This window comes from Strix uralensis, chromosome 2 (assembly GCF_047716275.1).
Source record: "Strix uralensis isolate ZFMK-TIS-50842 chromosome 2, bStrUra1, whole genome shotgun sequence".
Classification (NCBI taxonomy): domain Eukaryota; kingdom Metazoa; phylum Chordata; class Aves; order Strigiformes; family Strigidae; genus Strix; species Strix uralensis.
The window spans coordinates 39,048,949-39,072,994 of NC_133973.1; the positions used below are offsets into that span (position 1 = coordinate 39,048,949).

A 24,046-nucleotide genomic window follows, 5' to 3' on the forward strand; every position below is an offset into this window, starting at 1 on the left:
GGCGGCGGTGGGGAACCGTTAGGTGCCGCCGGTGGGCGCGCGCCCCCCCCCGGCCCCCCCCGCCGCGCCGGCTGCCGCCGCCTGCCCCCTGGGCTGCGCGGGCGGAGGCGGCCATTAGGTGTCCGCGCCGATCGCCTGACGGGCGGCAGCGGGCCCGCGCGCTCCCGCGGGGGGCGTGTGTGACAGGAGGGGAGGGCGAGCGCGTGACGCCTTCCGCGCTCCGCCCCCCCCGCCCCTCCAGCTCCTGCCGCCAGCACCGCCACCTCGGCCCGGCGCGGGCGGGCGGCGCAGCCATGGAGCCGGAGCGCGAGTGCCGGGTGCTCTCCATCCAGAGCCACGTCGTCCGCGGCTACGTGGGCAATAAGGCGGCCACCTTTCCCCTGCAGGTGAGCAGGCGCGGGCGGGCCCTCCGCCGCCGCTCGCCCCGCCGCTCCTCCTCTGCGGGGCGGCGAGGGGCGCCGGGCGGGCAGGTGCTGTGGCGGACAGGGCTGCCCGGCGGGCTCCGGCCGGCGCCTCCTGCCAAGTGGGGGTAAGGTCAGGGGACGGCCCGGAGCAGCCTCTCAAGGGCCGGAGCGCGGGGCTGGCGATGGGGCCGGGGGGAGCCGGGGGACAGGGACCGTCCCGAGTCTCCGCGCACCCCGCGGCCGGTGCGGCTGCGCCTCCCGCCGGCTCCGCGCTGCACGGCCCGGCCCGCGGCTCCCGCCAGCGTTATTGAGTCTCGCTGCCAGCTTGAGGCTGTGGTACGGCGAGCGGGCTTGGAAAAAAAGGAGGGGGGGAGCTGGGAGTGCTTCTGGGTGGGTTTGCTCGGCTTCGTGTTCGGGTGCTCTGCGGGCGGCTGCGGCTGTCGCCGAGGCATGTGCTCCGGCATCGGGCGGGCGCTCCTGCTCGAGCGTAGCACCGCCGCTGTGGACCCGCGTACACGGCGTGGCCGTGGCCGTCCCGCGGTGGGGAGGGCGCGCTGGGCTGGGCTGGGCGCACCGGTGGCCTTGGGCTTGTGCTGGTGCAAAGCTAAGCCCCTCCAGTCCTCCGGCTGGGACTGGGTAAACGCCCCACCCCTCGGTTTCTGAGGATGTGGGGGAAGCTGTAAGTAGGGTATAAGGCTGTAGAAGGCTGGGCCGGAGAAGCTAGCTTACAGGGCCTGGGGCTTGAGGGTATAATTGGATCTTGGCCTTCGTGGCTGTCATGTGCTGACTTCAGAGTTGCTTGTTAAGGTTTAGCTGACATTGGGAAAACATTGGTGTGCTTTGGAGCCAGCCTTTGTACATCTCGCTGTTCTCTCTTGTGAAGTGTCTGTATTGTAAGGGGATAATCTGTGGCCTTACCATCAAGAGCCCTGTGTTCCTTGACACACATGTGGCTGTACAAAGCTTGCTGTCGAAGAATCTCATTGCCAGAACATAGTGTGTTGTGACATTGGTTGTCTTGGTTCATCCTTAACAAACGATGGTGTAATCTCACTTGACTAGACAGGAGAGATGGTATACTCTGATAAATGATGCACTCGAGACCAGGCGGGCAACAAGCTAACATCACAGCCCCTTATCACCATCCAATTATAATGTAACCAAGTCTCTTGAAAATTAGTATATGGTGAAGGGTGATGTACATAAGAAATCTATGTCTTGTGGAAAAATCTGTGTATGTGGAGACCCATGCTGGAAAGGCTGTCATGATCTGCAGGCCAGCTGTCCCTCCTTTCCTAACAGAATGATCTCTAAATTGTGCCCCCGAAGGGCACACAGTAGTACTTACTCCAGAAATCTCCAGTCTCTTAAACTGTTGTCTTCATTACAATTTTGTGTGAAAGGTTCTCTTTACTCTTTTGTAACTCAGCCTTTCTGGGGCATATGAGCCTCTGTATGGGTGTCTTGTATGACTTGATAAATTGGTTCCTGTGTCTTTAGTTCCTTGACTATGACGCTATAAAATACCTCTGTAGTTAAAAAGTCCTGTTGATCTTGTATCTGGGTTCTGTTTAAGAAGCTATCATACTCACATTCTATAATGTTCCTCGTAACAAGAAGTTGCTGAGGTGGGGGGAAAGAAGTTAGTTGGGGAACAACTGAACTCCTATCACTACAGGCTGCACTTGAAAATCCTACATAGGCTGTGCTTGCTGGAAAGTTATTTAAACTCTGGTTTTGCTAGAATATCAGATGTAGCAAGTTGCCACCAAGTGAAACTTTCCTTCTTTATGTCTTCTTGGAACAAGGAAAGGAATTACAAACCTGAGTCTCTTTATTGTTTTTATATATAGATAAAAATGAAACCTGATACTAGTCTTGAGGATGGGTGCAAATCTGGCATGCTTTATGTTATTTCCGATTCTGTTTTTTATTTTGGTCTTCTGAACCAGTAATGGTTAAATGAGGCTTCCTCCTGAGCTCATCAATATTGAGTCTGCAGGGCAAGATGTTTGTAGACAGGCTTGTGTGTGTGCATGTGAGGTCTGATGGGATGAAATCCTGACAGAACAGTTCAGGAATCTGCATTTGGACAGCAGCATCCAAATAGAAAACCAGACGTGGTTTCACCTGCTGTTTGCAGACTTCAGCAAAAACATCAGTCATATTTGAATCAGTTGATCTTTGGTGGAAGTCTGTGACATTATTATTTATTAGCAATAGCCAGCATAGCAGTGTGCACAACAGAGAACTCTCTAGTGTCTTTTTTTAACCAGTTGGTTTTGCTTTGTCTGTTACCCTAGGCTTCCGTTACCCTAGAAGTTAAAGTATTTAAAAAGTATTTTAAAAGTAGGTGTGTGGAAGCACTTTGTCTGTGAAGTATGTGGTAAACGCTTTCTATATAGCAAACACAGCAAAAGAAACTTCGTATATTAGAGCAGTTACAGTAATGGAAGTAATGTAGCTGAGTGAGAAATGCTAGAACCCTTTATACCACTTCAGGATAAAATACATTTGTTGAAGGAGTTTGAGATTCTAGATTAACTAATAGGTCTTAGAGGGAACGTACACCTGGATTTTCCAGGTAGCTAAATGCTGGGAAGTGAACTGTCCTCAACTGTGCTTTGAATTCTGCCTTGTCAAGAGTTTAAATAGGTTTTACTTGCTTTACTTACTTTACTATCTCTTTAATTCTGAAGGTGGTTCTGAATTATTTTTAAAATAGTCCTAAGTTATTTCACAATTGTGTAACCTGAGCAGCTTTTGGTATCAGGAAGTGGTTTAGAATTGTCCAGCCTTTTGAGAGAGGAAGAGCAGTAGGGTGTATATTAACTTAGGGAGTTGCCACTCTCAGTCACATAAACTTTTAAAACACCAAGGAACATTTCTCCTACTTGACTAAATGTTGTCATAGCTTTTATGATATAAAATAAAAATGTATGTTTTCACCATGCCATTCAAGATTACTTTTATGTGTTTTCTTCCTTAGAGGGATCTCTTGCTTGTTAATTTTAAATAACATTTTAACTTTCCCGCCCCACCTTCTAGGTAGGTGGAATGTGGCAGTAAGTAAAGGGTGCAGTACTGGCAAGCAGGGAGTTACAGTCCTCCTCAAACCACAGAGTGCATACACAAGGGCAAGCTCATCTCTGGTCAGCAGAGGTACTTAATTCTGAACATCAGGAAAATTTTGGTAGGCAGGCGAATTTAAGATTCATATACTATGCCCATCATAGTATCAGCTCTTGTGAAATGAGTATTTTGGTTTGTATGTTCAGTCCTTTGGGCCTCTCTGAGTTTCCAAGAAATAGGTTTGAAAGTACAAGGAAGGGACAGGAGCAAGTCGCACCCAGTTTGACCTGGGCACTGGACATTAGCATTTGGTTGCCACTGGACTAGATTATACTCCTGTCTGCAAGCCAGAAACTGTTATCTTTGCTTATGTATAGGTAACAATGAGATCCAGAGAGTTTTGTACTTTTTGTTCTTACCTTGTTTGCTAATGCTAATAGAACATGATTATGTAGTGGGTTTTTTTTTTTTGGCCACCTAACACTCATAGAATTTGAGAAAATCTTGTCTCTGTTTTAAGTATTTAATTCTTGATTTCCTTTTATATCTGGTTGCCTTGAAGATGGAGCTAAAAGCATGGACAAATACTATTAATTATTTGTGTCTGGAGAATAAAGTGGTCTGTTCTGAATTGTAGGACACCACCATAAACAGCTTCTACAATAGAGGAGAAGATAGCATTTTGAAATCTGTTCAGTGATTTTTCTTCTCCCCCCCAACCCCCCTTGCCAAATGGAAATAGTTGTCTGCTCAGGTATTAGAAGGGCAGATGATTCTCATCCTGAGACTAGTCCTCAGTGATTCTCTTCTGCAAAAGAAACAGTAAGTCTACATTTTTAGCTCCTTCTTAATTGTAAAAAAGATGGGAAAACAACTTTGGTTAGCACAGATGGTGATTTCTTTGGTATTTAAGGATAGTCTTGAACTGCACTGTTCGGCCAAGGGTATACTTTGCTTTCATATGCTGAGTATCAAAACCAGTATCAACCTATCTTTAATTATTATCTGCTGCCCTAGCAAAAAAGTTTAAGGCTTTTTTTTCTTTCTTTTGTTGAATAATGTAATCAAATGGATTAAGTATTGTACAGAAAGAGAGGAAGATAAAGAGTATCTCTCATTTAAGATGTTACTTTTTTCAAAGTCTACTTCTTTTGTGTTAATTATACAAGTCAGAAGAAGGATGAATCAGTCAAAAGGCTTTACAGAATAACAGTAAGAAATGTTCCTACTGGCTAGCCCTTACTTTTGTTACAGATCAAAGGCTGAAAAAGCCTGACCCTTAAACAAAAAATGCATTCTTTTGTCTTTGTATTTATTTGCTCTTTGTAATATCCAAACATTGTCTTAAATTACATATCTGAGACAAGAATTGTGGCTCTAGGTTCATACTTCAAATGAAGCTTGTGGAAGCCTGGTTTTCTTCCTTGCCTCTGTTTTTGTTCTTGTAAGAAAGGTAAACAAAGGGCAGATGAATTTAAAAAAAACAAACTCGCGACCCCTCTGGGAAGGCTTATTCATAGCTATGTAAACAACATTTTCTTATTATGTGGATGTCAGTATATGTCGTTGCAAAAGTCTGGTGAAGCAAGGTGAAGTCGTGAAAAAGGCCTGTAATCCAAAAGGTCCTAACAAGGTACTTCCCTACCTGGCAATCTGAATTTCTAGGGAAAGGCTTTACCAGAACTTTCTAGAAGTGCTCATCCAGATTAACCACCTAAGAAGAAAGGATCACTCTGGCTCTCTAGGAGCTCAGATGTACCGTGAGAACTTTGAACTTCTGAGAAGATTGTAGGGGATAGACTTCTGACCTGGATAGTAAGCTGGAAGGGGAGGAGAGTGGGACAGGACTGAGAGAGGACAAGAAAGTGGAATATTCCTCAAAAGACAAAAAGATGGTGTGTGTGTCACTCTTCCAGCTCTTAGCATTGCTTGAAGACAGACTGGACTGAGGCAAAGAACTGGGAAAGATACTGGGGTGTCGCTTCTACTGAACAGTAGTAGTTTATGTTTGTGTAGAACTGTAAACTGAGAGATCCTAGATTTCTTTACAAACTTTATACAGAAATCTTTTCAACTACTAATACAAAATAATCAATTTGAAAAATTAGAGTAATTTCAACCTGCCTAAAAGAAGTGCAGCTAGGACTGCTGATGTGCTATGGACTCTAAATGACAGGAATGAGCAGAGACTCTAACAGTGTGGGGCTGTCTGAACCATCATCATCTGAGGTTGAGTCGTAGTATCCATAACTATTCCTACAAGTCATGTAATTGTGGCAACTTGTTAAATAACCTTTTGTCCTGAAAATACAGTCATGAAAATACAGAAATGCTGAGGGATGTTCCCACAGGCTGATTGTATATTACAGTTGAAAAGCTGAAAAAAAATTTTAAGATGCATTAAAATTTATTTTGCGGTATGTGTATGGGGCCAGTTGACCAGTTGGCATTTTAAACTTTTTAAAAAGATGATGATAAATATTTACAGTGATTATTATTACAATTTGCTAACTTTTTCATAGTACATTGCAAAAATTGGAACTATACAGAGGCATAGGCTGATATTTGACATAATAGTTACACTGGAATGTGTGCTGTAGTGAAGAAATAGTAGGGGTTTTTTTTAACATAAACTGTAATCTTTTCATCTAACACAACACAGCAAAGTGGAGAGATTAAGGAGGATCCCATTTGGTGTCTACAAGTATGTGCAAGTATTTGACTTCAGAGCAAGCAAAACTGCCTTACCTGATTCACCCACTTTCTTTGGGAAAAAAAAAAATTGAGTTGTCAAGAAATTGCAAATCTTATTAAAGGACTGGAAAACCTTGCCTAAAGGTACATTTGCACTGTTTGTGTGGAGAATATTATGTACTCAGAGACTCAGTAGCAAGTGTTTACTTGCTTAAGGCATTTTTTTGTTAGGAAATGACCTTAGGTTCTTTTAAGTTTTAGATTTTTTTGGTTTTGAATTCTTGCAGTAGTTATGTCTTATTTCTGCTCCAAATGAAACACTTGAGAGAATATTTTTTTCATGTATAAACAAGGACAGTTAACAGAGTCAATAGCAGTCACATTTCTGAAAAAAATGAGCTTCAGGTTAGTTAATTTCATATATATATATTAAAATGTACTGAAATGTATTAAAAATAAAAAATGTAATTTGAAATAATAAAAAGAAACTTTAATTGTATATATGAGGATGGTACGAAGGTACATCCAGGAAAAATAGGTGACATACAAAGCTACTGATACTTCTCTAAAATCTCCCTTTTAGCAAAGTGCTGTATCTTACTTTTCATTTTTTTCTATTTATATCCAAAAATGATGGTCACCTTTCCTTGAAGAACATGTTTAGTCATTTTACATAAGGGATACAGCAATCCATGGCTGACTGAACACATGCCAGGCAGGTATTTTTAGCCTCTTTAGGCTGAAAAGATGCAAGTGGAAGTTCCACTTCAGTTGCTTGTGTTGTGTGGAAAACAGGCTTGAGTTGGTGAAGCAAGGTTAATGTGAGGAGTTGGACATTAGTCCTGGTACATAAAATGTCCATTCTTCTGAAATTACTATGTGTGATAGAGTGTACAGCTGTATAGTAATCAACAGAGGGAAAAAAAAAAATAATGATGAACATAATGTTTGAAACATGCCAAGAAAATCCGTGTTGATAGATATTATGTGCCCCAACAGAAGCCAGACTAGTTCATCATCTCGTGGCTTGGCAGCAGTGGGGTAACTTGTCATAGCAAAAAAATATTACTATGCTGAACTATCTGAATTTTTTCAAGTCTTTGTTAAGGACTTGTATTTGCTGGTGCTAATTTATCTGTGACACCTCTGAGCTCCAGGTCCCTTAACATCCAGAACAGTTATCCAGAGAAGGAGAGAGAACTGTGATACCAAAATCTTTATGTGGTTCATTTAAAAAAAAAAAACAACCAAACAAACAAGCAAATCTCACTTCACCTTCTGTTATTCTATGTAAGTTTTAAGCATATGGACTAGTTTGGGCTGACTAGAAATGGTGATTTAACTTTGCTCTCTTGGGAATACAAAGCACCTCTTGTCAGAGGGATGTGTGGGATTGAGGAGGTGCTAGAGCACATACTGGAAAATAGTAAGTCTCTCCCCTGTGGCAAAGGAAAAGCTGGAGAGCTGCTTCCTGATCTGTAGGTGCAGTGGTTTCCAAAAGCAGAAGTAAATAGTTTTCCTGACTAGCAGAATCTTTCCAGTCTGATCACAACTGTTCCCCTTCTCCCCACTGCAGGGTCCAGTCATGTTTTACCTCTCGGAGGAGGATCTGTGTGGAAATCTCAAGCAAGCATGACACAGCTATCAGTGACATTAATAAGCTGAAGGGAGGAATCCATGGCAATCTTCAAGAATAACATTCATTAGGTCATCATACTTGAAACTCTCAAAGAAGTTGGTCTGTCCCACAATATCAGAATAAGGCAACATTTTTTTCTCTTAATTCACTTGGCAGATTGCTAGCCAATAAAGCCAAGTGTGTTTTCTTTTATACTCCCCTTAATAGTTCTCGATTTATTGTTAAGACTGAATTATTTGTCTTCTTCTTGAATTTTACTGTGTTTGTTCATAGCTCCTGTACATGGTAATTCTGTCCCCATCTTCTGGAAGAGGAAAGAAAAAGAAAATAATAACAAAAAAGTATTGGCTAAATTATCAAAATTTGATACTGTTTTTGCAGAATTATATGCTGGAGTTTATGGTGATGTATTTAGTAAAGTTTGGCCTAAATCTAATAAAATATATAGGTATTTTTTAAAAAAATCTGTGTATCTTCATGTATTTTACAGCATTTATTTTGTGTGATAAGTACTACTGAACAAGTTTAGGCTGGAGGAAGGCTCTTTTTCCATCCATCCTTCCATCCATCTCTTCAGTGTGGTTACTATCACTTTCTTGGCGGAGTACAGCCCCTGTCTCATAGGGCTGGGCACCACATTATCTGTGGAAACCATCAAGACACTCTGAGCAGCTAACAAAAATGGAAAATAATGTTTAAAAAATGGTTAAAACTGAGGCCAGCAAGGATAGTATTTCCTGCAGCACATTAATTATTTATTGTTGCTGTCTGTGGACCAGCACAAGGTACAATCTGTGTCACAGCTCATTCCTTTTGTAGTCAAATATTGTCGGTAGCTTTATATTGGGGATGGTCATTTCTGTTCTCACTATAGTTAGTGGAAGTAACATTGTGCCTCTGCTCATTCATACAACAACCAAACAAATATATGGCAACTTAGTGTTTAAACTTGAGAGGTTTTATATTGTCACCTATCCTCTAGGGTATAGATTCACAATCTGCGTGTTTCAGTAGCAAAGCCAGATTGAGAAACTCCTGCTCTTTCTTTACCACCACCAGCTGGTTCTTCCGCCTGCACTATTTTGCTGTCCACTTCTTCAAGGAAAGTCATTTTGTCAGGCCATGTGGTGAACTGCTCAGAGAAGCCATCCAGGTTATAAATAACTTGAGAAAGAGGGAAGAGACGAAAATGTTTATTTATCTTGTGAGTCAGTTTCCAGATCCAGTTCCCTGTGCAGCCCCACAGACAGCTCTTTTGGCATAACTGAGGTGCCAGAGCAGGAGCAAGCCCCAGGCTTCTGCACCTGGCATCTGCTGAGGGAAACATTCCTCAAAGTACACTCTTATCGAAAACATCTGCTTGTTCTGAAGGAATTAGTGAGACATTTAACTGTTCTCTGGAAGCTTCATTCTTTCCCTGTGGTGGCCTTGGTGTGATCTTTACATAACGTGGCCCCTCTTTCAGGGAGTTGTTTCTGTTCCATTTTTACAAACATCTGTTATCTTGCAGTTTAACATCTAAAGCTTTGTAGGAGAGTGGGATTCATTCATAGTCTCCCTAAGAAAGCCAAATAAAGCATGTGTTCTGGATAAAACAAAACTCTTTCTTGTAGGATTGCTCCACCTTAGATGTACATAAGTGGGCTTGCCATGCCTTGCTAGTGGACTGGTGGTTAGAGAGCTAGCTATCCAAAATATGAACAGCAGGACTAAAAATAAAAATCAGAGGAAAAGAACGTATTGTAGGGTTCTCCCCCATTTAATTCACTAAAATAAATAAGGTTAAGTCCATGCCTATTGGGCCTATTGCTGCTGTGTATGTCTGCCTCTCCTAATCAGTGTGCGTACACTTCCTTGTGTAGCACTGCATGATTCCAGTTGGCAGGAGTTTGCAGTGGTAAGTATGATGCTTTTGTCAAATTAATCCAAGTGTAGAAAAGCAGCATGAAGATGATGAATCTGAAATTTGTAGTGAACCTGCAGATTTTATAACTTTCAAAGAATATGTGAACTGCAATTTCTCAATCTGAAATCAGTATCTAAAGTCACTGTTACCTAACAGTACACAGTCTCAGGATGTGGGGAGAATGTATCTCGAGTGGAAGGCAGTCAGACATCCACAGCATCACCTAATTCTCCTTTTTCTTATGTTTGTCCTTTAGTGGGAAGAACAAAGGGAGAAACAGAAGCTGTTATTTCCCTGTCTTTCATTTACCTTAGCCCTTATAAATCAGTGGCTTGCAGATCCATCCCACCCCAGATGGCAGGAATGACCTCCTGCCCATAGGAAGGTTAATAGAGCAGCTATAGCACAAATCTTTCGACTCTGCAGTTGGATCGATCCTGAACTGAACTGGTGTAATGTATGGAGTAATGGTGACGAGCATATGTGTCTTGCAGGCACAAGAGGCTGTTTGTTTGAGCAGCCTGTGAAAAAATGCTGATGATGTAGAACAAGGAATTTCTTAGTGCTGAACAAAACGGCTTAGAGGCAATTTTGATCAAGACATGTATTTTATGTCATCTTAGTATCTTGGATTGAATAGTTAGCAATGCATACCAATCAGTCTGTCAGGGTGGAAAGTAAAACTGAGTGACCTGGTAGTATTTGCTCTGAAGCATTGCTGTGTCTCCAAGTCTTATTTGGAGGAGCGTCTTTAAGGCCCTATTATACTTATCTTGAATTTGGCCTGATTATGTTTCAGATATGTACTTATATTGCGACCCTTTCAGAAAAATCAAGAAATACACTATTTGAGAACAAATTCACTGTAGTTTCAGGCTGTTCTAGTCTTCTCTCTTCAGAGGGTCACAATGTTACAGCTAGATCAGCCCGTCTGCAAATTTGCAGTAGGTACCAATTTTGCCTGATGACTTTGACAAAAATTGCAGTCTGCTCTGGCAGAGAAGAGGGACATTTGTTTTCTGCTCCAGTCTTTAGTATGTCCTCTGTGGTGTCCAGTGCTGAAGTCAGCTTGTAAATCCTGAAAACTGGTATGCAGTTGATAGAGGTGAAAAGGGAGTGTCACTCAAGAAACTGGCATTAGCTTACCCGAGGTGATCATCTTGTCTTGTTTTTCCTGATGTGGGGTGTTTTCCTGCTGGTGGTTGTTGGGCCTGTGAACTTGTAGCCACAGTGCAACAATGAAGCATCAAATAAATGTAGCTGCAGTATATATAAAATATCCCAGACTCCTCCACACTTAGCTTCCTGTCATGTATATTCTTTTGTAACTGGAAAGCTAAGATGGGAAGGAAAGAAAACAGAAAAGAGTTTGAGAGATGTGTGGAGTTTGACTTGAGAGTCCAAGAAGTTGAGGTGAAAGGTATGTTCGGGTAGGGAAAGGCATGCTGGTTTGTGTTTTTTCAGGGAATTTTTTTTTTTTAGTGTGAGGGTGAACATTTCTAACCAGGCAGTTTGTTCATATATTCTTTTTTTTTTTGTGTGTGTGTGTGTATTGTTTGTATAGTCTTCATATAGCGTATTTTGTAGTTCTTTTTAAAGAGTATAAAGTTATTTCATTTTTAACAAGTATCAGATACTATCCAACTACCATTCTTTTATATCTGTTATAGCCTTTCCTGTGTTTCCTGTGTCTGTCTTTGTCACTGGTGAAATAAATTATTTTTTCTAAAGGTCATCTACTGTATTTTTTTACTGTCTGTTTGTAATTGTCTATTTCTAACCTCAGAATTTGAGGTGGCCTATTTGGTACCTGACTCCAAATTAATGAATCACCAACCATATCCCCAGCATCCTTATTCCTAAGCTAGTTTATTTGCTCTTGTATTTTTATCCTGGCACAATATCTCCAATGTCTTAATGATTTTTCTTTGCAGTGCCTTGTCAAATGCTGCACTAAAATACAGCTATATTATATGTAGAGTTCTCATTATCTACTTGGAGTGGTTTTTAAAAGCTCAGAAAGAGAAAAAAGAGATTGGGTTAGTCAATAGCAGTTTCAGTTTGGTTTATCAACCCACGCCAGCAATTATGCCTGCTTCACTAATTGCCAGGACATGCTTTTTCTTTTTCCCAAGTTCCTTTTCTCAAACTGAATTTGTGTTCTAATTTTCTACACCCAGTACAATGTATGTTTTTTGATTCAGTATCAAATGGAAGGAGGTGCAATTAAGTGAAAGAGCTGGCACACAGTGAGAAGTGCAAGCTGCAACTGGGAAAACCTTTTTCTTTCTCCCCCTCCAAATTAATTTGATTACAGAAATTCAGCTTTTTAAAATGTGTTTCTGTTCTATGTCCAGAGGACTACAGTGGAGCAATGATGTTCATTGAAATTACAGTGATGGCTGTGTAAGATGAAGTTCCAAACTGTAGTACATAAACATCAGCACATATATGCAAATGACTTGTAATACAATGGACATGTAGAGTGTTTCATGGCCTGATACAGAGACTTTCTTATTGGAAAGTGTGGCTACCATTACTTAGCAAAAAACCTCCCCCAGACTCAGTTACCTTGTTTGACAGGGTAATTTTAACTGTGGCATTAAAGTTAATTTTGTTAATGACTTTTAGCATATATAAAAAAATTGGAAGGGATGGAAGGGTTTTGGTTTATGTGATACAGTGATTTTGTAGACAAATACAGGTATTACTAGCTAATTCAGTTTGTGGATTATACATATGCTCCGCTAAAAGTCAGTGGTTTGGGGACTTACCACACAATTTCTTAAAAATTCCTCATAAATTGTGTCTGTTTAAGTCTTTGGAACCCCTTTATTAATGTATGTCTTTATGCTATAAAACCTTTTCCTCTGTCTGATGCATCTGTCAGTGTTACATTGCTACAGGAGTAATTTTCCTGTTGATGTAGGGCCTACCATATGTGTGTCCTGTTAACAGCAATAAAGCCATATGTGATCTAAATGTGGGTGAGGAGGTAGGTCCTCTAGAAGAAAATATGATCATATAGTGGGCTCTTCAAGCCTTTGATTGGTTTTGTGTTGCTGTCATATACTTTCAGATAAAGGTCCTCTGAAGTTAATCAGATGTGTCTTGTGCTGTCCTGAGCAGGCCACCTGTTTTGATTTCAGTACATACACAGTGATTCCTGCGGGTCTGCTGGTTGATACTTTTGAGATGCTTTCCCCTTGCATGGGGCACCGAACATGGTCTGTTAGTATAACTGTCTGCTATTAACTTCTTTTTTGGCTCAGGTCCATTTATTCAAGTGCTTTATGCCAACTCACCTTGTTGAATTTCCTTTATTAACTGTATTTGTGAAGGCAGAGGAGTAAGACTGTAATTAGGCAATTATTAAGTATTTGTTAGTTAAACTTCATAGTCATAGTTGTTTGTTGCGATAAACCACACATATTCTTAAGCTTAATAAAAAAATATGTATATTTGTATTTTGCGTATATTTGAGATGTAGGATTTGCTCTTAACTATTCATTTGTTTTTTAAAATGCTGCTGTGTGCTTTAAATGATATAAATCAAAGCACTTCCCCAGTACTTGGAGAGGTGACTGGCTCTTGAAACTGAGGACTTCTTTTCCTTTCTGTAGAAGCCCTTGGCTTGTCATGTGCTTCCATTAGTTTTTGAAAATTAAACACTGTGTTTTCTGTATATTGGATGGCTTCCATAAAAAAACCCTTAACTTATGGAGAGAAATAGAGGAGTTTTGTATCTGTTGCAGTTGTTGCAGCAGGTGGCATGGTTTGTGTTCTGAAAAACAAAGTACAAGACCACACGTATTATAAAGTACTGTAGAGATCATGGTAGCACACATATAATGCAGTATCACTGATTTTGTGCAGCATAAATTCCCCAGGCTCTTCTTTTGTGGTTGGGAGGGACCCATGTCTTGTTCCTAGCTGTATTACTGTGTGTATGAGGAACAGGACATGAGCTTTTTACATCTGAATTCAAGGGATACTAGTTTAAGCACAATGCTTTGCGGAATGATGGTCTCCTTCCTTTGTTGCTGTTTACTGATAATATGGTTCCAGTTGCTGTTTATTGATAATAGGGTTCCGCATGAGCATAACACTTGTCCACTTCACAGGGCTCTTGGAAGGCTTCTATTTTTAATGCTTTAAGGAGGTGAATGTGCAGTATTTGAAACAGCATTTATTTTTTACAACTTCTGTCACTGAAATCTGTAGCAGTGCTGTGTTTAAGATAGCAGACCGATAGACCGTGTTCTCTAGATGCTTTCCTTCTACTTCTTTAAATGACAGCACAATGGTTAGGAAGGGTTTGGAAATGCAAAATGATCTGGAGATCAGACTGTGATGATCTTCTTGTGCTTTGGAACTTCTGTATCTTAATGAAGAGTGCTGCTAGCTGAGAAATCCTTCAGTAGCACTAAATGCTTTTTTTACCAGGAGGATGAGTGCATACACTGAAAGGTTTGAGGGTAATATGCTCTGTAGAACTGTTTTAAAACCAGATCCTAATATCTGTCACGACTTCTCGCTTCTCAGGCTCTTTGCAAGGACTTGTTTTCTTTGCAGAGACAATCGCTCTAAACTCAGTCAAGAGATTTTAGTGGAGCGTAGGTCTGAGTTGGAGCCAGCTTGCAGTATAGACAAGCCTGACTGTCACTTCTAAGCAAAAGTGCTGAGATCTGCCTGGGTTTCATGACTTTGTGAATCATTCCTAGGCATCACAATGTAGTTATCGAGTAGGAAAACAGCTGATATTAGTGGTTGCTTCTGAAAATGTGCTTGCATGTTGATCTTGCCCTGTAAAGGAAACCAAATCAGTAATACAGTTGAGTTTACATACCTGAATCCTTGATTTGGAATTCTGTGCATAATTCACCATGTTGCCTTTTTAGGCTCTATCTGGGTGGTTTTGATTCACTTGTGTGGTGTGTGTTAACCAACCTTCTCATTATTCTTAATATTTGCTACTACTTTGTTCTAACTCATCAGTCTGTTGCCATCCATTGGCACAAAGGACAGGACATACCTGGCTTGGATGGTTCATCATTTGAGTATTAACTGAAACACTCATCCTTTCCATAAACTTTACTTACAAAGCAAGTATCTTACTACAAAACGGAAGAGTTGAAGTGCAAGGAAGTTAAGTGTTATAATACTGTGCTGCATTTATTTTGGGGACAACTAGATGCATGCAAGTCAAATCCTCCTTTCAGAAGTGTAGTCTCAAAGGTTCTCTTCTTCTGGTTAGCAGAATCTTGTTCCTTCTTTCTTCTCAGCCAGTGCTCTTGTCAAACTGTGTTTCCTTTGGAGATAAACTCAACTTTTAGAGATGTGAACAAACAAATTATCTAGTGAGATTTTCACTTGTGGCACATTTGTGGTTCAGCTTTGGATGTGAAGCTCTAATTATGCATACAAGAAATGAAGTACCTTGTGTTCACAATAAAATAATTTGTATGAATGACTGGCTGAGCTTGATTTGCAACTTCAACCTCTGATATTTTCCCTGGATTTGTGGTTTACAAACTGTTTGGTTTGTGGGCTCACTTGGGAAAATTGCTTTTGATGTGTTCTGGTGTGGTAAAGTTAACATTTTACAAAATTAAGAACTTTGAAGGAACTGGAGAGTTTGGATGGCTTTGTTTCATGAAATACAGATAGCAACCTGTGAACATGTATCAGGGGACACAAATACTATGGAAGAAACATGTAAGCAGTTTACAAAGTCTGTTTTTATACAATCCTTTTTTTCCCTGTTCTTACACTGCTTCTTTTTTTTTTCTTTCCCCTTTACTCATTGTTTTAGATTTTTCCTCCAACTTGAACTGCAGTATTGCTTTGTGATTTTAGTTTCAAACCTTAAAATGAAATACCACCGGAGGTATAAACCCAGTGCCCAAAGAGGGAAATATGTACCGACTATGTTGCAGAATAGAGAGGTATTTTTAATTGAATTTCATTCCTGCAGAACTAGGTCGTTGTTCTCTAAGGTTGTCTAAGTACAAACTAAAACATTCTAGTTAAATCGGTCCACTGATGGTTTAACATCAAAGGACATATCTTTACTGACTAAGCTGGCATAGTTAGTAGTGTGAACATACCATGCCACTGGTTTTTATCCTTATAGCCAGAACTTTAGGATGGGTACCAGGTGATAATATTTTGTGTGATTTTACACAGGGAGTTCTACAACGGGTAAAGCTGAGCTTTTTGTATGTAGCGGTATCATGGAATGATGGAGTGACTCAGGCTGGAAGGGACCTTGGGAGGTTCTAGTCAAGCTGCCTGCTCAAAGCTGGGTCAGCACTGAGTTCAGCCGGGGTAGCTCAGGGCTTTGTCCTCTTGGGTCTTGGAAATCTCCAAGAACAGTGATTCCACAGCATCTCTCTCAGCCCCCTCTAAACCTCCCTTTCTCTAAATATGTACATATAATGCCTTGGAAGTTTTTCTTGTTTGTTTCTAATGTTTAGTACCCATGAAAGCAATAAAACGTAGTTCAGTTCAGAAGTTCATGTAATTCAAGTGACAGTTTTTCTTGCACACTTAGATTTAAGATATTTATCTTCTTTTAAAAAAACCCATTTTTTTCCCCAAACTGAATACAAGCAAGGAAAAATAACTTCTTGAGTACTATAAAGAGTGTAATACTTTTGAAAATTTACTTTTTTCCCCTGCAGAAACATAGTAAAGCTGCAATATAAATTTTAAACATAAGCAGTTCAGTAATAGCTTTTCACATTTCTCTAAGCATTTCTCAGAGTAAATAAAATTATTAAATGAGAATTCGTATTAATATTTACTCTGGGGCAGAGCTAATCTTTGAAGTTAACAGTTTTCCATCTCAAGTGGTGTTAAGAATGAAATACCACATAGGATTAGGAGGTAAAAATGAGTACTTTTATTTGTCTCCAGAGCATTGGTACATAATGTGGATTACACAAACATAAACATAAAGCTTAGCAATCATTAAAACTGAATTTGAGATGCTGCATCTGCTTCAAAATCTTTCTGTTATTTTCTCTGTTGCTACACTCACAATTTTCCTTAATGTGGACTAGTTTTCTTTCTCTTGTTTTACAATCTTCCCCTTTTACATAACAGACACAACTTGGGCTGTCCTCTTGAAGGAAATATATGTTTGTAATCTTTCATTTCTAACAATCTTAGGTTCTAGTTCTTTGTGGTAAAGAAATAGCATTTTTCAGTGTATGTACGATTGAAATGTTTTCTGGAAGGGAGTGGAAGAGAGACTGTAAATTTTAAACAGAGCTCATGTGTTAACACAGTAGCAAAGTCCAAAACGTTGCATTTTTAGAGGTGAACCAGAACTGAGATCTAGCTCTCTCTGTCTATATATATAATGTATATAACTCAAACATTGTCTGTCTCTCTAGGTCTTTAGGTTGTTCTACTAGTAAAAAAAGTGGTATCACTTGTAAAATTTGAATCTTGAAGGAGAACAATTTTTTTGCTTTTTAGTTGTGGCTTGGTGACTGGATATAAGCTTAAATTACTTCCGTGCTTTTAGGAAGACTAAGCAGTTTTCCAAAAAGAGTCAACACCTTTAGAGATTGTCCATGTATTTTGAAGTCTCTTTCTTGTGTGTGGATTTTTTCCCTTGCTAGTTTGAGGATGTGCTTTCTGATAGTTCTGTAGACTAGGCGCCTGCATGGGCGATGCACCTTCTCTTTGCAAGGCTGGGATAGCGCTTTCTGCACTGTGGGAAGAACTGCATGATGAAGGAAAGGTTTGTCCCTTTCCTTCAGTTATTTGTGAGGAAGAACTAAGCCCGATTTGATCTCATGCATAATGTTGAAGTATGTGTTTCATGCTAGCTGTTTCTTCAAATGCGTTTTGCTCCAGTGTATTTCGATTTAATCTTCCAAATATTTTTCTGAAATGTGTCATTCAGATCTGCCAACCATGCCTTCCAAATACAAAACTACTCCATTTTTGATGTTTTGTGATTTATTTTTAGTAATGTAATGGTTCTGCCTCCTTTGCTTGAAGATGCTTAAAAAATACGTTGGAAATGCTCATTTTTCTGATATTTCAATCACAGTAAATGTCACTATGTGATGTGATTTGATATAGGCAACCTTAGTTTGGGTCTTACAAAGAACATTTAAGGTGAACGCAGTTATCTTTTTCCTTTGAAGAGCACTTATCGTCCTCACCCAAACTGGCTATGGGTTTAGATTTGCCCAGAATTTGCAGTTCTGTGGGCAAATGATACTTACACAGAATGACAGCAGAGGGAGAGCATGGAAACCAGGAATTGTTCTCTACTGGAGGGCCTGTAAAAGACCAGATCATCCAAAACAGGGTAATGTAGATGATGTGTGTCCCTAGCAGTTGGAGACCCGGACACTTGCAGAGTATCTGCTGTAATACATTTCCAAAATCAGAGGCAGGAGTAACACCACAGGACTCTTTTCTATAGGAAGCAGGGGAAGTAATGCAGGTATAAACTATTTACAAGCTGGTATAAAGAAGCAATAAATTAAGCATTATTGTGCATTTCTTAGTAAGCTCAGTCCTCACACTAATCAAATACTGTCTGAAGGCGTTAGTTCTGACATAGGCAAAATCCAAGGGGAATGAGTTCCTTCAGTTTATTTACACAGAGGTGCAAGGAACATGTAAGTGTGTACACACACAGAAAAATGTCAGGCTCAACACCCAAAGTTGGGTCATCTTGCAAATGTAGCAGGCTGATATGCAAAGGAATTCAGGAAGAAAAGGCAAAGAGGTGCATCAGGGAATATAAGGTGAAACTGTCAGTATCTCAATAGAGGCATTTGTCACACAGGTGGACCTGGCAAAGTGCTACTTGTGGCTTCTGCTGTATTTTTTAGCAAAGCGTAGAGACAACTGCGCGCTTCAGTGGACTATGATAAACCATTATTGGCTTGAATTTGTTCACTGGTGACTGAACAGCACAAAACTACCCTATAGATCTCACTTTACCATTTCATGTGCAGTCTTTGGTGAATTACAGCATTTTTCTCATGAAATAAGGAAAGGTGTTGAGGTGACAATTGGACTGGCACACATATATATGTATTTGTTTAAGAAACATGAAGAGGTTTGTTTCTGTATGTGGAAAAAACATAAGTAACTGGAGTGGATTGATTTTAAATCTATGAATTAAAATAAGTAATTTGAATGTGTTTCATATTAACAAGCAAAAAACTTGATATAAATAATTGGGTTTAGTTTTGAGTTGAATTTGTACTTTCTCATCATTCCAAAGGAAAGGTTGATTCTTACTGGTTTATAACATTGAAAAAGTTGTTGATATCCAGCTAAGTGCATCATTTTGGGTGATATTTGGTACTTTTGTTTACAAATAGGAGAGATAGACTTTATTTTGTATGATTTATCTGATTCAATATGTTTTCTCTGATCTCAGTTTTATAGGTCCATAGATAGGAAAATAATTTCTAATTAGGTGGTTAACTTTCACTTAAGATATATTTAACCTCTGGTTTGGGTAGAACTGTTAAATTAAAAAAACCTCATAATCAGTGCTTTTTGTTAGCTCTGCCCAAGAAATTAAAGATATTTGTATATATTAAAAAGAGTTAACAAGACATCTTTTGAATACAGCTCCCTTTGTAGTCAGGGAAAGTATTCATCATACAATGACTCAGAAGCTGTTTCTGATATGTGTGGACCTTTAGATATGCAAGGATGATAGTTACTAGTACTGGTTTTTTAATCGTTGGTTGAAGGAGGAAGATAATATTTCCTTATCCACTTTAAATGATCAAATTGTTAATTTTGGTTTGTGTAGCTCTTTCTAAGACACAATTTTCTCTGTAGCCATAGAAGAGATGATTGCTGTCAAAAGCTGCTTTTAGCACTTAAATATACACAGTTTTCAGGTTATTTTCTGATGACTAAATTTCACGAGACTTTTCAATTCATACTGGTTGAACTTAACTTCATCATTCTTTTTAATTAGTTTAATAATTAATTTATGCTAAGCCTAGACCTCAACATTTGTAGCTCTCATTTCAAAGGTAGAACTAGTTATATTTTCTAATTATACTTTGTTTTTTAAATGACATTTTATGTATTTTAATTACTCTGTTTTGATAAGAATCTTTGTAGAGGGAAATTCTTTGAAGAAAACTGTGACTTATTTTTAGGGTTGTATCAGAAATAGAGAATCGCATAATTAGGTGTGTTAGAGTAGTCATGTATGTTTATTCAAAACAAAACTTTATGGCAAATTAGTAATTGTGACAGAGTAGACTAACACCAAGTAAGTGATTGTTATGGAGACCTCTAAAGGCTTTTTAGTCTGTTTTGCACTGGTGAGAAAAGTGTGAATATCAAGTTCCCATGCTGAATTTGAGCTGTCGGTGACTTTTCCTCAACTATTCAAAAGCACTTTCTTTAACTCTCTTTTACCAAGTGTCCAGCTAAGCTAACCTGACATCTAGTTGTCTTCGAGAGGTCGCTTCCCTTGTATTTTCCCTTCTGCTGGTTGAAGCAGATTAACTGGCCAAAACAAACCAAAAATCCCTAATCCTACAGAAAAGCTTGTTGAGAAATCAAATGATAGCTAGTACTGGTGGAGACAGCAAAGGAGGACTGCACTTTCTGGTGACCATCAGCTGGTACAGTGCTTATCTGTGTTGTAGAACAGCCCTCCCTACAAGCAGTTGTGTGTGCTCTTCTTCTCTAAAGCACTAAGTGTAAACCTGATTCGTTCATAAATCACAGTAAGTGTATTCTGTAGTGCCAGGTGTTAAACTGTTGGAGAGACGTGATCTAAATATTGGACAGAAATGGATTAATTCACAATTTTGCTAAGATGTTTGAGGGGAAATAAGAACTTCTTAGGTCTGTTCATTGCAGGGAGGGGAATGGAATATGGGATGACAGTCTGGTTAGAGGAAGTATTCTCATTTATTTCTTTGAAGAGCATGTGCAAACATCAAGGTCATAACAGTATTGCTGTGTTCTCACCCCTTTAATTCCTGGGTCTTTAAAATAAAATCCACCAAGGTGAAACAAGAAACTGGGGTGAGAGTAGAAGCTGAGGTTAATTTTAACTTGACTAGGTTGAGACAACCCAGCATTCTGTCTATCATTAATGTAAGATTACTTTGCTTTCTGGTTAGGGATGAACAGAAACCTTTATTATATATTGAAAGAAGCAACTTATTCTGTGAATACTTGTGTGGACTCTGAGCTGTGAAATGACAGAAATGCAGTACCTGCAGGCAGAAGGAACTACCTGTTGCAGCATATACGTCCATCTTGTAACGGCCCGGGGTCTGAAATAAAGGCCTTATCGCTTAATGGCTTTCATGTGTGTGAGAGAAAGTACATGCACAGGGAAAATCCAATGTCTGGCATCATACACCCAGATATTTTTAATATATATGAAGGGATTGCCTTCGTGATAAAAAGGGAGTTGCATGCGTCTCGGTGGAAAAACGTGACTAGCAAAAGCTTCCTTTGTTCACGCCCCCCTCCCCAGCAATTTGCCTGAAAGTGGATCATAAACAGCGATGCATCATTACTATTATCTCCTGGTGTGACTCACTGAGCCATATATAGCAGCTTGTCTTTTGAGTAGAATTCTTACTCAGAGCAAGTAGGATGTGGAAACAAATATTAAATGTCAGACTGTTATGTCACTGTTGCATTAAAATTTCTTTCGTGGCGGAGAAAAATGTCTAAAAATGGCTTGAACAGCAATGCCTGTCTGTATCAAGCAGGTATTGTCAAGGTAAAAATCCTCATTGGTTTTCTCCTGATTCGATGCTCTTATTTTCCTAACATTTATCTCTTTTTGGGCAACAAGACTGTGTTTGTTGATTGCACTAGCACATTCTTGGATATTTCAATATTTGGATTGCTGGTAATGCAAGGTAGCAGGTGGCTTTTGGAGCATGCTTTAGGCTTTTTTTACTTTGTTTTTAAGAGCTCTCTCCCTTTGATTGCCTAATCATGCCCCAAATTAGTTCTCTGTGATTTCTTTCTATTCTTTTTTAGTTGTAAAGAAACTGCTAGTGACATTCAAGCATGGCTCATAATGTTAATCCCTTTTAAGATTCTCCTGTCCTCCTTTTAGAAAGATTTGCTTTCTGGAATACTAACAGCATCTTCCCTCTGTATTTTGCATTAATTTAGTACCTTGAAATTTAGACTGCTTTTCCTGCCAAGAAAGACTAGCCAAAGCTTTCTTCAGGGCTTCAGTGATTGCTGGTGGACCAGCCTCTCTGTCCTTATCCCCAGATGAACTCTAGCCTGAGGATCCAGAGCTCTGTTTTTCTGGTGCTGTTGCCAGTGTCACTTTTGTTCCATGTCCACTGCTGTAGTAAAGCACTGCATTGTTTGTTTATGTTGCATGTATGTTTACTGAGCTTTCACTTTAAAACAGTGCTCAAGACTTTCAAATATGCACTGGGAAACAAGAATCCTTTCTGTGTTTTGTGATACTGATGATGTATGAACAAAGCTGTGTTAGTAAAAGAAATATTCCTGTGTTCTGTTACAGGTTTTGGGATTTGAAGTTGATACTGTGAACTCTGTCCAGTTTTCAAACCACACAGGTAAAATTTTACATGTGTCTTCAGATACCACTCCACAGTCACTCAGCATTACTGAACACGTGGCTCACCTCATCACATGACAGTGGAAGGACATCGGACTTATGTTTTCACTCACATTTTCAGAATATAGGACAGAAATGTAATGTTTATATTTTAAGTCACAGAAGTCTGGATTTGGGATTAGGGCATGATATAACATGGTAATGTCCTGTTCTGCTACTTCAGAGTGTGAGTTTCTTTTGTTAGGCAGTAATCTAATTAACTCGGACTGTGAAATAACACAAATACAGCCATCTATGCAGGCAGGCCTGTGAACAGGGGAATCTTCAGTACTGTTTTCTGTGTGTTACGGCCATTTGACACTCAAGCATATTACCAACCCAAACATCAGAAGAATACTGAGCTAGACACACAGTTTCCTCTGTGTGCCCACCCAGATGGCTAGCAAGTATTCTAAAATTACATTCTGGAAGGAGGGAGTGGGGTGTTAATACATTTGGGTGTATTTTTACTCAGGTTCTAAGTCTGAATGTGATGCACTCACATAATACTTTCAGACTTCCTAACACTCACTGTGCTAGAGGACTTCATTTTTGAGAAGAAAGCTGAAATTTTTGTGTAGTTTAGCAGAACCTTTTACCCATAAAGGAGCTCAAGTGACTTGGTGTTTTTGGATCAAGGGACACACATCTGCTGTCATGGCGGTGGCAGGTTGTTTGAGGGGTGATCTACTCTAGATAAAGAAATTCTAAGGGTGTCTTAAAAAAACAATCCAGGAACAAATTCTGTAAAAGAGCAAAAATTGTTACTGGCAAAGGAGGAAAAAAAAAAAAAAATCTGAGATAGTTTCCTAATATCTCACAGATACAGCTCTATGAATAAACTGCTAATTTTCGGAACAGAGAGCAGACCAGGAAGCCTCAAAAGGTTAAAGATATTCCTATCATACAAGGAATCTGGTGTCACCCTGGGAAGAAGAAGAGAATGTTTCAAAGGTAGTTAGAAAGCCATCTCTGTTTGCTGAGGAAAAGCATGAAAGAGGTAATAATTAAACAAGGGGCGGGGGTCTTTCCTGGCCCAGGCAAAAAGCTGCTTATTTTGTTGTACCCTTTGGCACAGTACAAAGGTTCTCTCATGTTTTTAAGAGATACTTAGATGTGACTTATGTTTCTTTAATGTATTTAGTTTTTGAGTTTGGGATTTTTTGTTGTTTAGTTTTTGTTAGCTGGGTAAAATTGTTGTAATCTTCCAGAAACAAAGCAATTTTTTCACATGAAATAGCTTGGCGCTCAAAATGGATGAGCACCTGTCATTTGTTGGCTTTCAGTTTCAAGATTAAATCAGCTTTATAGGGCGTTAAAAGAGCTTAATAGAGGTTTTATTGGACCATAAACTGAATGTGTCTGAAGGTAGGAAAACTGCATTACCGATAGGATGACCAGTTTCTTAAAACAGAAAAGAAGGAAGATTTTTTTTTTTTTAAATAGTATCACAGCTGGACAAGGGTTACCAGTGCTTTGTTCAAGGTTTGTTAGACAATGAAGATAGTAGAAAGAACAACAAATTAGTGATTCTTTCCTTCCCCCCCCCTCCCCAGTCCTAAATGAACATCCCAAAACCAAAAATGTCTCAAAGATCACAAGTCTTTAAAATATTTGGAACTTTTATTTTGTCTCCTGCTGTTTAGGAGTCACTTTTTTTTTTTTTTCTGTAATCTTGATTGTCTTAGTGTATTAAAAATCCC

General features: G+C 39.5%; 1 protein-coding gene across 3 annotated transcripts in view; it reads left to right on the top strand.

The window, feature by feature from the left end:
- Nucleotides 1-222: 222 nt before the first annotated feature.
- PDXK (pyridoxal kinase) overlaps nucleotides 223-24,046 on the top strand; it is a 53,707-nt gene continuing 29,883 nt past the window's right edge. Inside the window, exons 1-2 of one of the 3 annotated variants that reach the window (XM_074858447.1) lie at nucleotides 223-386; nucleotides 22,248-22,302. In XM_074858447.1, coding sequence (XP_074714548.1) covers nucleotides 294-386; nucleotides 22,248-22,302 — 148 coding nt within the window. In that variant the 5' untranslated portion in view covers nucleotides 223-293. The remainder of the gene's footprint in view (nucleotides 387-22,247; nucleotides 22,303-24,046) is intronic. The other 2 variants (XM_074858448.1, XM_074858446.1) reach the window with 2 other exon arrangements.